The 12,365-nt window shown below is 49.7% G+C and overlaps 1 protein-coding gene across 1 annotated transcript in view; it reads right to left on the bottom strand.

Annotated features, from left to right (window-relative positions):
• The window catches only part of DSCAM (DS cell adhesion molecule), a 510,406-nt gene that overhangs the window by 145,775 nt on the left and 352,266 nt on the right, over positions 1 to 12,365 (bottom strand). Inside the window, exon 11 of the mRNA XM_016121720.2 lies at positions 7,822 to 7,995. Within this exon, the coding sequence (XP_015977206.1) occupies positions 7,822 to 7,995 (174 nt within the window). The remainder of the gene's footprint in view (positions 1 to 7,821; positions 7,996 to 12,365) is intronic.

The following is a 12,365-nucleotide window of genomic DNA, read 5'->3' as shown; positions in this document are numbered from 1 at the left end:
GCCACGCAGGTGGGTGAGACCTGGAGGAGGAGGAATAACGCCAAGACAGAGAGAAATTCTCTCTCTAAAAGCCACTGTGCTTGTCATCCATTAACGTCCCCCGTGTCACAGGGAGGGCCCGCAGTGACAGCCGTCCACGTGGACAGCAGAGGACGGACCTCTAGGGTCCCCTTGCATTTCCCATCCATGATGCTCACTGCAGCCCTATCATGGAAACCCCAAGAGAAAGAGGAAATCTTAGCAGTGGCAGGAGAAAAGCGACTCCTCGGGAGCAGGGACCCTGAGCTGACGCTGATTCCAGGAGCCGGGAAAGCCCCGCCGGCACCCAGGCCGGGGGCTCGGAGCGCGTCGCCGCCAGTCCGCTTTACAGTGGACCCGGTGGATCTTCGAATCCCCCACGCCTGTTTCCTCAGCTCCAGGATGTGCAGCTGAAACGCACGCTCAGCACCTGGCGGGATTCCCACGTGACTCTGCACGTAGCTGTATTCCCTGCACATCTGTGTCCAAATTCTCCCCATTTATAAGGACACCAGTCACACTGGACTAGGGGCCACCCAACCCCAGTAAAGCCTCTTTACTAATCTTATCTACAAGCACCCTATTTCCAAACGAAGTCACATTCTGGATGCCGGGCACGAGAATGTCAACATGTGAATTCTGGGGGCACACGATTCGACGCTTAGCACTGACCGAGGAGGAGAACTGAAATTCAGGGCAGCAGCGGTGAGACCGGCCTTCCCACTGCGCACGTTCCTTCTCTGCCCCAAAGAGTCTGTAGCTGGCGGACTCCAAGGCTCACTTAGGAAGTGAAATGCAAATGCTTAGGTGGGTCCCCGACACCGCCCGGAAGGAGCCGCCCTCGCCACCAGCCTCGCAGCCCTCGAGGGTCTTCCGCCTGCTGACGGTGGTCCCCTCCCAGGCTCCCCCTGTGCACACAGACGTCCCCTCGGAGGCTGCAGACGGCTTTGACACCGGGCTTCAGAGGGGGAGGGCGTGGGCTGTGAGCGTGGGTGCGCGTGTCGGGCGAGGCGGCGTGGGGGCTGGTGGACTCTAAGCTTATAAAAGTGTGCAGACAGGTGGGGGTGTCTGGCGAGGCGCACCTCGCATGCCGTTACAGGCACCGATTCGTCTTGTTAGTGAGGGTCTTAAGCCGTCATCTGGGGATGATGATGCTGATGCTGCTGCTGATGATGATGATAACGAAGCGTGAACGGGCTCAGCCTCCACCGAAGCTGCCTTCCAGTTTCCACCTGCCACATGCTGAGCATTCCGCTAAGTGCTCACGTGACGGCCGCTGCCGCCCTGGAGCCCGCGGGCTGGCGCCGGGAAGCGCCTGCGTCTGTCTGATAAGGGGTGCTCTTTCACACTGCGTGCCGGGATCAGAAAGGAGCCGGCAGGGCGGCTGACAAAAGAGCTGTGTGTGCGCCGTGGGCCACACATCCACACAGAAATCGGTGCTCCTGGGGGCGCACGAACTCGGACCGGCCAGGGGCGGGAAGCGGGGTGGGAGGGGCACACGGTTTGGGCTCCTGGGAGAAACAGTCGGAATGGCTCAAGCACTTGAGGGAGCCAGCAGATTTCGGAACTATTTTCTTACCCCAAGGACCACGTCCCACAGATCTCGAATGGCCCCTGGCATAGAGGAAGGCGGCTTCTGCAGCCCCGACGGGCTCGGGCGAGGGGCCAATGTTGTCACCAGAGACCAGATTCGCTTGAAAGCAGAAACTAGTCCCTCTGCCTTTTCTGCCAAGGGTCTTTGACACTGGTGTGTCGGACCCCTATTCCTGGGATAATTTTTGGTAAGAAATAAACTAGAATTGAGACAACAATATGCGATCGGAAGAACAGCAGCGAGGCGGAAGGATCTGCACCGATTATGTTTCTGTCTCATCAATTGCCTCACCTGGCCGTTCACGCCCAGCCTGACTGATCGCTTGACCTCTTTGCCCACAGCACCCTCATGTCTGGGTCCAAAAATAGGGTGGGGAGGAGTTCCCTGTCAATTCGCTCTGCTACAGGCATGGAGGGTTTTGAAAGCAGTGAGGTAATAATGGAAAGAAAAGAGCCCAGACAGGAGCCTCAGGCGACGCACGGTTTCCAGCATCCGCAGTAGCCCCCCGTGAGCCCCCAAACGCAGAACCTGTCAGCAGAGTGGACGAAGGAAAGCCAGCAGCAGCCAGCCCGGGAGTCCAGGGTTCTCGCCTTAATTTCCCAGCATCACCGGATGAGGCCGGAAGATCCCACTACTGAATTCAGAACTGTCTACAGCCCACATTTTAAACATGACTTACAGAAAAGGCAGCACACTTAATTTTACTCAGCGTACTGCAAGTTCCTTTCCATTGACATTTTTTGTTTTCCAGTCTGAAATCCCCAGCCCCTTTCCTGGTTATCCGCGACGACCGGGGCCGGGAAGGGATGCTGGCCGTCGCGTCCCCGGCGGCACCGCCGCCGTGCGGCAGCATCACGCGGGGGGTGGAAGCACCTCCCTGAGCACCTGGGACGTCGCCCTTCCTCTTCCTCCTCCCCGTCTGCGACCTTCGCACTTTCTCCCTCAGAACCATTTTCTGGAAGTGACCCCGCGCGCAGCACCGGCCGTATTTAAGTTTCGCCCCCCTCTCTCTCTCTGGCCGACGCGTCGCTGTGTGTATGCGTCGGATCACACATGAAAAGTGCTTTCCGTTTTACAACGTGTTCCCACGCGCAGCGCCCACTTAATCCTCACGCTAACCCCTGAGGAAGGCACGAGTCTTCCTATTTTCCAGGGTCAGGGAGGCCGAGCCGTTTGTCCCGAACCACAGAGCGGTGAGAAGCGGGGGACCCAGAGGACCCGGCTGCGTCGGGGGCAGCCGTGGCTGGGCCACGGTACCTGGGCCTTGTCGCTCACTGTACCGTCCTTCCATCCGGGAGCCGCTGCGTGCAGGCTGTGGAAACAGCGGTTACTACTCCGCAGTCGGCTCGTTGCCATCGTCACGTAACAGATTCTAACAACACCGAGATGTTATTTGGCCTGAGGAAGATTGTGACCAACCGTCTGGGGATAAAGGCAGGAACCTTTGTCCCTTTTTCGGGGACGCTCTGCAATGTTTTCCTCCACGTTTTCAGGGGTGAATGCTTTGTTGCCGTTCTTGTTCTGTTGTGCTCTGAACGGGTGGGCCTAGTTCACGCGCGATGGTTCTTCTGTGATCGTGTGGGATGAGGTGTGTGTCCGCGCGTGTGAGTGTGTGTGTATGTGTGTGTACTTGAGTGGGGGTGCCTGTCATTTTTTGTGCCCTTAAGAGATTAAAATAAAAAATAAAAAAACCAATGGGCTGACGGTTCTTTTGCTTCCGCGATGACCTAGAAAGCATGTGGGTGTGGCGTGTGTGCTCTGTGAACGCGAGCGTGTGTGAGTGTGTGTCTGCATTTTAACACCCCCCTCCCCCCCACCCCCGTATCTGCAGATAAAACATCAAAGAAATCGTGCCTGACGTGAGCCTGGTTAATGTCAGATAAGAAGGACCCAGGACCTCCCACGTGGTGCCATCCTGTCACCACTTACGGGGACATCGGATCTGCTCGGCCGGCTGCCGGAGGACAGCTCAGCTGCAGCCGGTGCTGGCCCCGCCCCCTTGGGCTCTGCCTTCAACTGCCCGTTTCCTTGGTGAAACAGCTGAACGCTGAGGGCAGGTGGCCTGTTCCGTGCGAGCCGCCTCGATGTGTCCGTCTGTGCACACTGAATAGTCTGGTCCGACGAGGGACAGTTATCCCCGGGTTTGTTAGTTGTCTTTTTTTTTTTAATGGTATCATTTCAGCAACGAACACATCCACTGTATATCCTCTGTCTTCGTGCTTCTATATCTTCTTTGTACATTATTTTTTATCATTAGGAACTTAAAAATTATAACTTCCGAGGGTTAAAAATACCATACGCTTGAAGCTCAAGTAACGTAAAAGCCATTCGAGGGTTGTTAGGAATTGGTGAAATTAACGGTCACATAAACGCACCACTCAACCAACAGTTCGTATGGTCTGAGAGAGTCCAAACTTGCCCAGCTCTGAGAAACGCTCCTCTGTGACGTTCCTCACCTGAAACGGTCCCCTCTCTGGTCCCTCCGTGTCCACACAGCTACTTCCCGCCTTGGGCCTTTCGGCTTCTGACACCCGCGCCCTCCGCTCCCTCGCACGCGAGCGCCTGTCCCTACCCACCATTCGACCTTTTGGAATCCACGGCATCCGTTAGGGATGTTCGCGAACGCCACGGGTGTTCGTTCTGTAGTCACCGATTCCGCAGATGTGAACCCCGCCCCGTGCGCACCCTCGGCGTCCTGCCGCCAGTCCGGCATGCTGCTGGGCAGGAGCGGTACACGCCCAGGGCCGATCGCCGCACGAGAGAGGAAACTCATGCAGGGCGGGGGGCACCTTCTCCGGGGTCCTCCCCACGCTCCACTGCTGGCACCGAAGGTGTGAAGACAGATGTGAGGGAAATGCTTCAATTTCTGCATTTTAAAATTCTACTCATTTTAAAGATTTTTTTTCCCATGAAGCTTCTCTTAATTCCCTCAAGCTGACAGTTTTTTCATCCTCGGAAAGACACATCTATGGCCCATATTATTCTTTACCTTGCATTATAATTAGTAGGCTCTGTATACTTCCTTGCTATCTCCTCTTTCATTCATGAGGGTAAAGTCCATGGTTGAATTTATTTACATCCTGACAAGGGACTTGTATATATTAGAATACCTATCTATCTAGCTAGATCGATCTCTATCTATCTATCTATTTATATCTATCTATCTATCTAGAATAGAAAAAATGTTTTATAAATTTAAAATATATCAAAAATATCACAAAATATGTTCTTTTTCTTTTGTTAGGGAAAGATGGATCTACATTGATGAACATTGGCCCTCAGCTTTTGGGCTTCCTTAATATTTCATCAATTTATTGTTTTTTAAAATTGCCATTTCAACTTTGGATTTAAGTGATATGACAATTTGTCTTTGGATTCTTGCAAGTCAATTCCTCCAGAGTATAAAATTTCAAAGTCGAAATTATGTATTGGATATGTGCAAAGTGCACTTTGACACAACCCTATTTCAAAACTATTTTTCCCATGATGTAGAAGTATAGCAAATAAGTGTTCTGATCAAGATGGCAGAGTGGGGAAATACTGTGCTTGCCTCTTCCCATGACCACATTAAAATGAAAACTAAATCATAGAACAATCAACCTGGAGAATCATATGAAGACTAGCTGAACAGAAATCCTATAACTAGGGATATAAAGAGGAGACCGCCTCAAGACTGGTAGGAGGGGCAGAGATACAAAACAGCTGGTCTCACAATTGCATGTGGCAGTTGAGCATTGGGAAAGATATCTTGGGTGTGGAGAGACCCCAGAGGAGATGGGGGCCCTAGTCCCTACCAGGCTCCTCAGCCCAGGGCTCGCTCCAGTGCCAGGAAGTGCCCACAACATCTGGCTGTGAAAATCAATGGAGACTCCAGCTGTCCTGGTGAGAGGGAATGCAGCTGGAAACTCAGATGTCCCCTTAAGGGGTCTGTGCATAGAATCACTTGCTCACAGGCACTCGCCCTGGGTCCTGGCAGAGGGACAGCAGCTCGGGAGGCACAAGAGACATACAGGAAAAGACCGAGTTTTGTAGCATCAGGGCAAGGGCTGGAGGGACAGCTACCATTGTCCCTGTGGAAGCCCTCCTACGGTGTGGCCTGCAGGGAGGAACCATCTTGCATGCACTGAGCCTTCCCCACCATCACAGCCAAATCTGAATTTGATTGGCCTGGTGAGCTCCACTCACTCCAACCCGGTGACTCTCTGAGACCCTGGCCCACCCGACTCACTCGCTGCCATTGCTGGGCAACCGGCCCTACCCTGTGCTCTCAGTGGAAGGCTCCTTCGCAGCAGTCAACAGGCCTTGACTCTTGAACCCCCCAAGACACTGCCAGCGGTGGGCAACCAGCCCCGGCTGGGGCTGCGGTATTTCTTAGACAAATCTCAGGCCCGAGGCAGGTGGCAGCTGGCCTCGTTGCGATCGGAGACGTTTGTGAGTAGCCACAGGCTCAACATCGACACCAAATCTGATCTGCACCAACCTGGGGAACACTACTCGCCCCACTCTGGGGACTCCCTGGGGCCCCGCCTCACCCAGCTCGCCCCACTCTGGGGACTCCCTGGGGCCCCGCCTCGCCCGGCTCGCCCCACTCTGGGGACTCCCTGGGGCCCCGCCTCACCCGGCTCGCATAGTACCTGAGGTTCTTTCAGCTTCTGAGCACCACGGGCAGCCGGCAGGCAGCCTCAGGCCTGGGAGTGCCCTGACCTTTGTGCTGAGCTGGCCCAGGCCTGGTCCCGGTGGCAGTTGACCTCAGATTGTCACATTGCCTCTCTCACATGCCTTCGGGTCCAGTTCAGGCAGCAACCAACCATGGATCGCTTTGTAGCTTCCACAGAGTAGCCCTGGGCTGGTCACAGGCAGTGGCCGACCTTGGCTTACACGGAAGCCCCTCCTAAGGTGCCCTAGAACCAACGCACCTGGAGTCTGGGGTCAGACCTCAACAGAACACCGCCCAACCAGCCCCACAAACGGCGCGCACAACAGGTGGTCTCAACGGACACACTGTCTCACGGGCGCAAACCCCGCGTGAGGGATCAGCCCCCACACAGCAGCTCCTACCCTGGGGGCGTGGCCAGTCCCGAGAGCCATTGAGCCCGAGAGTCGATCTCACCCATTGATTTGCCAACAACAGTCGAGGATCGACTATAACATAAGGGCACACGCAACAGGCAAGGGCCACCCCCGGAACACCCAGCACAGGCGGTCGGGGAGACTGCACCACTGGGCCACACAGGACACCTGCCGAAAACAGATACCTTAGAATTCTCATCGTTCTGTTAGGAATAATAGACTCGGACTAATAGACTGAAATGGGATGGATACTAGTCGTCGTGTGGCTGGCCTTTCGATCTCACGCAAGCACACGCGCCACCGAAATGCACTTTCAAGCCCCATGCCCCTGTGATAGAGAGCTTTTCCAACCTATCCATAGCATAACTAAAATGAAAGACAGGAAGTCTGATAGAAGCCTTGCGGTCAGTGAGAAATCATGATTCATCTGATAGCGAGTCACGTGAATGGGGAAAGACGGGAGCCATTCACGATAAGCTGGGTGCGCGACCATGTGCTCACGAGCGGCACTCGGTGGAAGCTGGCCCACGTCGTGTCCTCTCTTTGGAGGTTCGGTTACCGAAGTACGAAAATAATTTCATTTATAAGGTCTCCTTTCCCATAAAATGGGTCAGCACTGTGAAAGCCAGGCAAGTGCTACATGTTTCTGGCTTGCTGTGGTTGTGTGTTTTGGTAATGAAGCTTCTAGTTGCTTGATTTCATGAGGATCTTAAAAAGAAAATGTGTGGACAAACCAGCCTGCAAATAACGAAATGTATAAAAATAAACTTCTGAAATAAACCCCTCAGAGACCACATATTGGGCTTTTCCGCAACAAAACCAACAGGATAGAAATATGGGCGCTACAGGCAGAGATCTACTCACCTTCCGGGTGGCCCAGAGCGTGCACCAGTACCCATGGGACCCGAAGGGGGCGGGGCACGCGGTTCCCGGCCCCAGACTCAAGGAGACAACGGGCATGCCGTTGACACCTGGCTGGATTTCTACCCTCCACTTCATGCGTGTTTCTAGGACAGCAAGGCATCAAACCGGCTGTGGCAAACCAACGTTTTGTTTTTAAACAAATGCGTATGGAAACGATTGAAAATGTAAGCCCCGAAAGACCTAGTTAGGTAAAACGAAGCGTTCTTCTTCCTTACTTTTCACCGTGAGGTACATGGACTTGCTGACGTCCGCGCCCACATCGTTGCTGACCTTGCAGAGGTAGTAGCCGCTGTCTTCTTCCACGACATGCTTGATCAACAGAGACCCGTTGCCGAGCACCTGAATCCGGCCATTCAGGGCAATAGGTTGGAACTGGGGGACCCCAGCACCTGGAACAGAGTCGAAAAGAAGAGCCGTGATGCAAACACGAATACCCATGGGAAGGCCGCGAGGTCAAGTTCACCTGGACTAGTGTAGAGAAGCCGTGGACACTGGACATTTGACATATATCAGAGAGGACAGTCGGTCATGGGGTATGCCCCTCCCCCCCCCAATTTTTTTTTCTTTCCTCCAACATTGAAATTCTTGTCTGGAGAGAAACACATTTATTTAAAATGACAGTATTTCAAACTCTGCGAGATAAAGAGTAAAAGGCCTTACAGATAGTCCCTACGTAAAAAGCCAAATTGAATGAGTGTTAAGTAGCTGATAAATTATTCGAAGACATCACCACAGAATGACTACAGAAGTAGATCTCTCTGGCAGCACTAAATAAATTCCTCGGGTTCCTGGGGACTGAACATGGATGTGACAGGGAGTGCTCCGGAGACACAGCATTTGAAGACATCGCTTGCTACAAGCATCGGAGTCTATAAAGAGAACACACGTACCGCAGATTTCAATCCCCAGAGTAGCCACACCGCAGCCTAGAAACGCACGCACGGTTGACGTCCTGTAAGGCTATTTAAATACATAAGTCAGGTGATTGCACTAAGACAGCACAGGATTCAAACACCACTCTCTTCAGAGAGCTTTCCCTAGAGGAAATAATGGCACAGCTACGACGCGATCGATGTATGTGGGAGGTCTATGTCGAACTAGTTTGGAAAAAAAAAATTTAGACATAATGAAGCAGAGGACTAAGGTTGCTGGAGATTTCTGGGGAAATGGCAGTTTGGATGAACTTGCTAGGTTGCTTGGCTGTCTTCTGGGTCTGGAGAGGCAGCTTCCGCCCAGACGGAAGTGCCGGCAGAGGCCAGCATTCCTTCGTCGAGCCCTCCCCTCACCCAGCCTGCCACTGTAGGCAGGTACCATCTCTGAGTTTCCACCAACCTGGCTCACACCCCATTTACCTCACCGTGGTGATTCCCTGAGACCCTTGCCCAACTTACAGTCCCACCCAAACCACTTCCGGGGGCTTTTCCATACAAACGTCTGTCTTGGCTCAGGGTGCAGACTTTCCTAAAATGTCTCAAAGGTTCGCAAACTCCAAATAGGCAGCACCTGGCCTCAGTGTGCCCGTAACTCTTGCTGAGCAGCAGAAGCCTGCCACTAGGAGCAGGTGGCCTCAGTTCACAGATTAGCCTCTCCCAGGCACCCTCGAGCCCAGCACAAGCGGCAATCATCTTCGGATCACTTTGTAGCTCATACTAAATAGGCTGGGTAGGGTATATGCAGTGGATGACCTTGGCCTGCGACAGAGTCCTTCCCAGGAGGCCCCAGAACCAACAAACCTGGTGGCCAGCTTTAGACGATACCAGAGCACCTCCCAACCACCTCCACAAACGACGCACCCAAAGGGCAGACTGGGCAGGCACCACAGCCCTGCTAAAGCAAATCCTGCCCTGTGGGGTCAGCCCCTGCACAACAGCGCCTCCACTGTGGTCACCGCCAGTCCTCACAGCCAATCGACCCGAGGGTCAATCCCTCCTACTGATGTGCAAACAGCAACCAAGGCTCAACTACAAGAGGGCACACACAGCCCCCACAAGGGACTCACCTGGAACACCTGGCTCAGGTGACCAGCGAAACTGTGCCGCTGGGACCCATAGCACCCTTACTACATAAGGCCACTCTACGAAGGCCAGGAGAACAGCAGTCCTACCTGATGCATAGAAACAAACACAGGGAGGCAGCCAAAATGAGGAGACACAGCAACATATCCCACGTGAAAGAACAGAACAAAGTTCCACAAAAGGAATGAACAAAATGGAGACAAGCAATTTGCCAGATGCAGCGTTCAAAACACTGGTCATGATGCAGCTCAATGATCTCAGTGAGAATGTCAATGGAGAGATAGAAAACACAAAAATAAAGTCAGAAATGAAGACTACAATAACAGAAATTAAAAAAAAATAAATTTGAGGGAATCAACGGTAGATAGAGGAAGCAGAGAATCAAATCAGCAATTCGGAAGATAAGGCAACAGGAAACACCCAATCAAAACAGCAAAAAGAAAAAAAGGTCCCCCAAAATGAGGATAGTTTAAGGGATCTCTGAGACCACATCAAATGTATTAACATTCACATCATAAGGGTACCAGAGGGACAAGATAAGAGTACAATGAATTGAAAACCTATTTCAAAAAGTAATGATGAAAAACTTCCTTATCCTGGCAAAGGAAATAGACATACCAGCCCAGGGAGCTCAGAGAGTCCTAAACAAGATGAACTCGAAGAGGCCCGCACCAAGACCCATCATAATTAAAATGCCAAAGGTTAAAGACACAGAACTATAAAATAGCAAAAGAAAAGCAGTCAGTCACCTATAAGGGAGCTCGCATCAGATGATTTCTCAACAAAGACTTTGCAGACCAGAAGGGACTGGCAGGAAATACTCAAAGTGATTAAAGCAAGGACATACAACCAAGATGACTCTACCTAGTAAAGCTATCATTGAGAACTGAAAGACAGATGAAGAGCTTCCCAGACAAGGAAAAAAGCTAAAGGAATTCTTCACTACCAAACCAGTATCACAAGTCTTTAAGAAGAAGAAATAAAAAGTATAAATAATAAAATGACAATAACTACACATTTAGCAACAATTAGTTCCAATGTAAATGGATTAAATGTTCCAATTAAAAGACATAGGGTGGCTGAATGGATAAGAAAACAAAACTCTACTTATGCTATTTATAAGAGACTCATTTCAGATTGAAAGACACACACAGACTGAAAGTAAAGTAAAGTAGATAGAAAAAGATATTTTATGAAATGGAAATTTAAAAAAAAACCAAACAAACCAGGTACTGATACTTATACCAGACAAAACAGACTTTAAAACAAAGGCTACAACAAGAGACCAAGAAGGACCCAGTAATCCCACTTCTGGGTATTTATCCAAAGAAACCCAAAACATTACTTGAAAGGGACATGTATTCATCCATACATTCATTGCAGCATTATTTACAATTGTCAACATATGGAGGCAACTTGGGTGTCCATCAATGGAGGAATGGATAAAGAAGAGGAGGTACACACATACAATGGCGTATTACTCAGCTGTAAAAAAGAATGAAATCTTGCCATCTGTAACAACATGGATGGACCTAGAGGGTATTGTGCTGAGTGGAGTAAGTCAGAGAAAGACGAATGCCTTATGATTTCACTTATATGTGGAATCTATAGAAAAAAATAAACGAACAAATAAAATAGAAACAAATTCATAGAAAACATTTCTATAGTGGCCAGATGAGAGGGGGTTTGGTGGAATGGGTTAAAAGGGGAGAGGATTAAGAAGCAAAGTGACTGTTACAAAATAGTCATGGGGATGTAAAGTATAGCCTAAGAAAACAGGAATAATATTGTAATCAGGAATAATATTGTATGTATGGTGTCAGATGGGTAATGGATTTATTGGGGTGATCACTTCAACTAATTACTGCATTGCACACGTGAAACTAATATTTATGTCTAATATAATTGAAAATATAGATATTTATTAAAAACAAATGATGAGAACTATAAGATCACAGTGTATTACTATTGTTGAATGAATGCATCATTTTTATGGTTAAATGTGAGCAGAAAGTCAAAGAAAAATTTAAAAACTACATTAAAAAGACAAATAAATAAAATGATAGAAACAACAAAAACATATTAGATATGAAGAATTCCCTAAACAAGCTAATCAGCAGATTGGACACAGCAGAGGAAAAAATTAGTAAAATTGAGGCTATTTCAGTAGAAATTATCCAAAATGAAACAAAAATTGAAAAAGAGTAAAAAAATACAGAATAGATTGTCTTAGAGCTCTGGAACAATAGCAAGCCTTCTAATATTGAGTAATTATTGTCTGAAAAGGAGAACAATGAAAAGGGCATAATAAATATTTAAAATACATAAGATTTTAATACCACTATAAATTAACAGCCATTTATAGATCACCACACCCAACGATAGCAGAAAAACATTGGTTTAGCAAGGACATGGAACAGTTATCAAAAGAGAAAATTATGCTAAGTAAAATAAGTCAGAGAAAGACAAATACCATATGATCTCGCTTTTATGTGGAATCTGAAGAAGAAAATAAACAAACAAAAGAGAAATAGACTCATAGATAACAGAACAAGGTGATGGTTGTCAGATGGGAGAGGGGGCAGGGAGAAAAAGATGAAGGAGTTAAGAAGTGCAAACTGGTAGTTACAAAACAGTCACGAGGATGTGAAGTACAGCTTGGGGAGAAGAGTCAATAATACTGTAATAGCTACGTCTGGTGCCAGGCGGGCACTAGACCGGTCAGGGGCATCACTTCTTAAATT

Source organism: Rousettus aegyptiacus, unplaced genomic scaffold (genome assembly GCF_014176215.1).
Source record: "Rousettus aegyptiacus isolate mRouAeg1 unplaced genomic scaffold, mRouAeg1.p scaffold_m13_p_4, whole genome shotgun sequence".
Lineage (NCBI taxonomy): Eukaryota > Metazoa > Chordata > Mammalia > Chiroptera > Pteropodidae > Rousettus > Rousettus aegyptiacus.
Note: the sequence above shows the minus strand (reverse complement) of the source record. Positions and strands in the feature narration are given on the sequence as shown.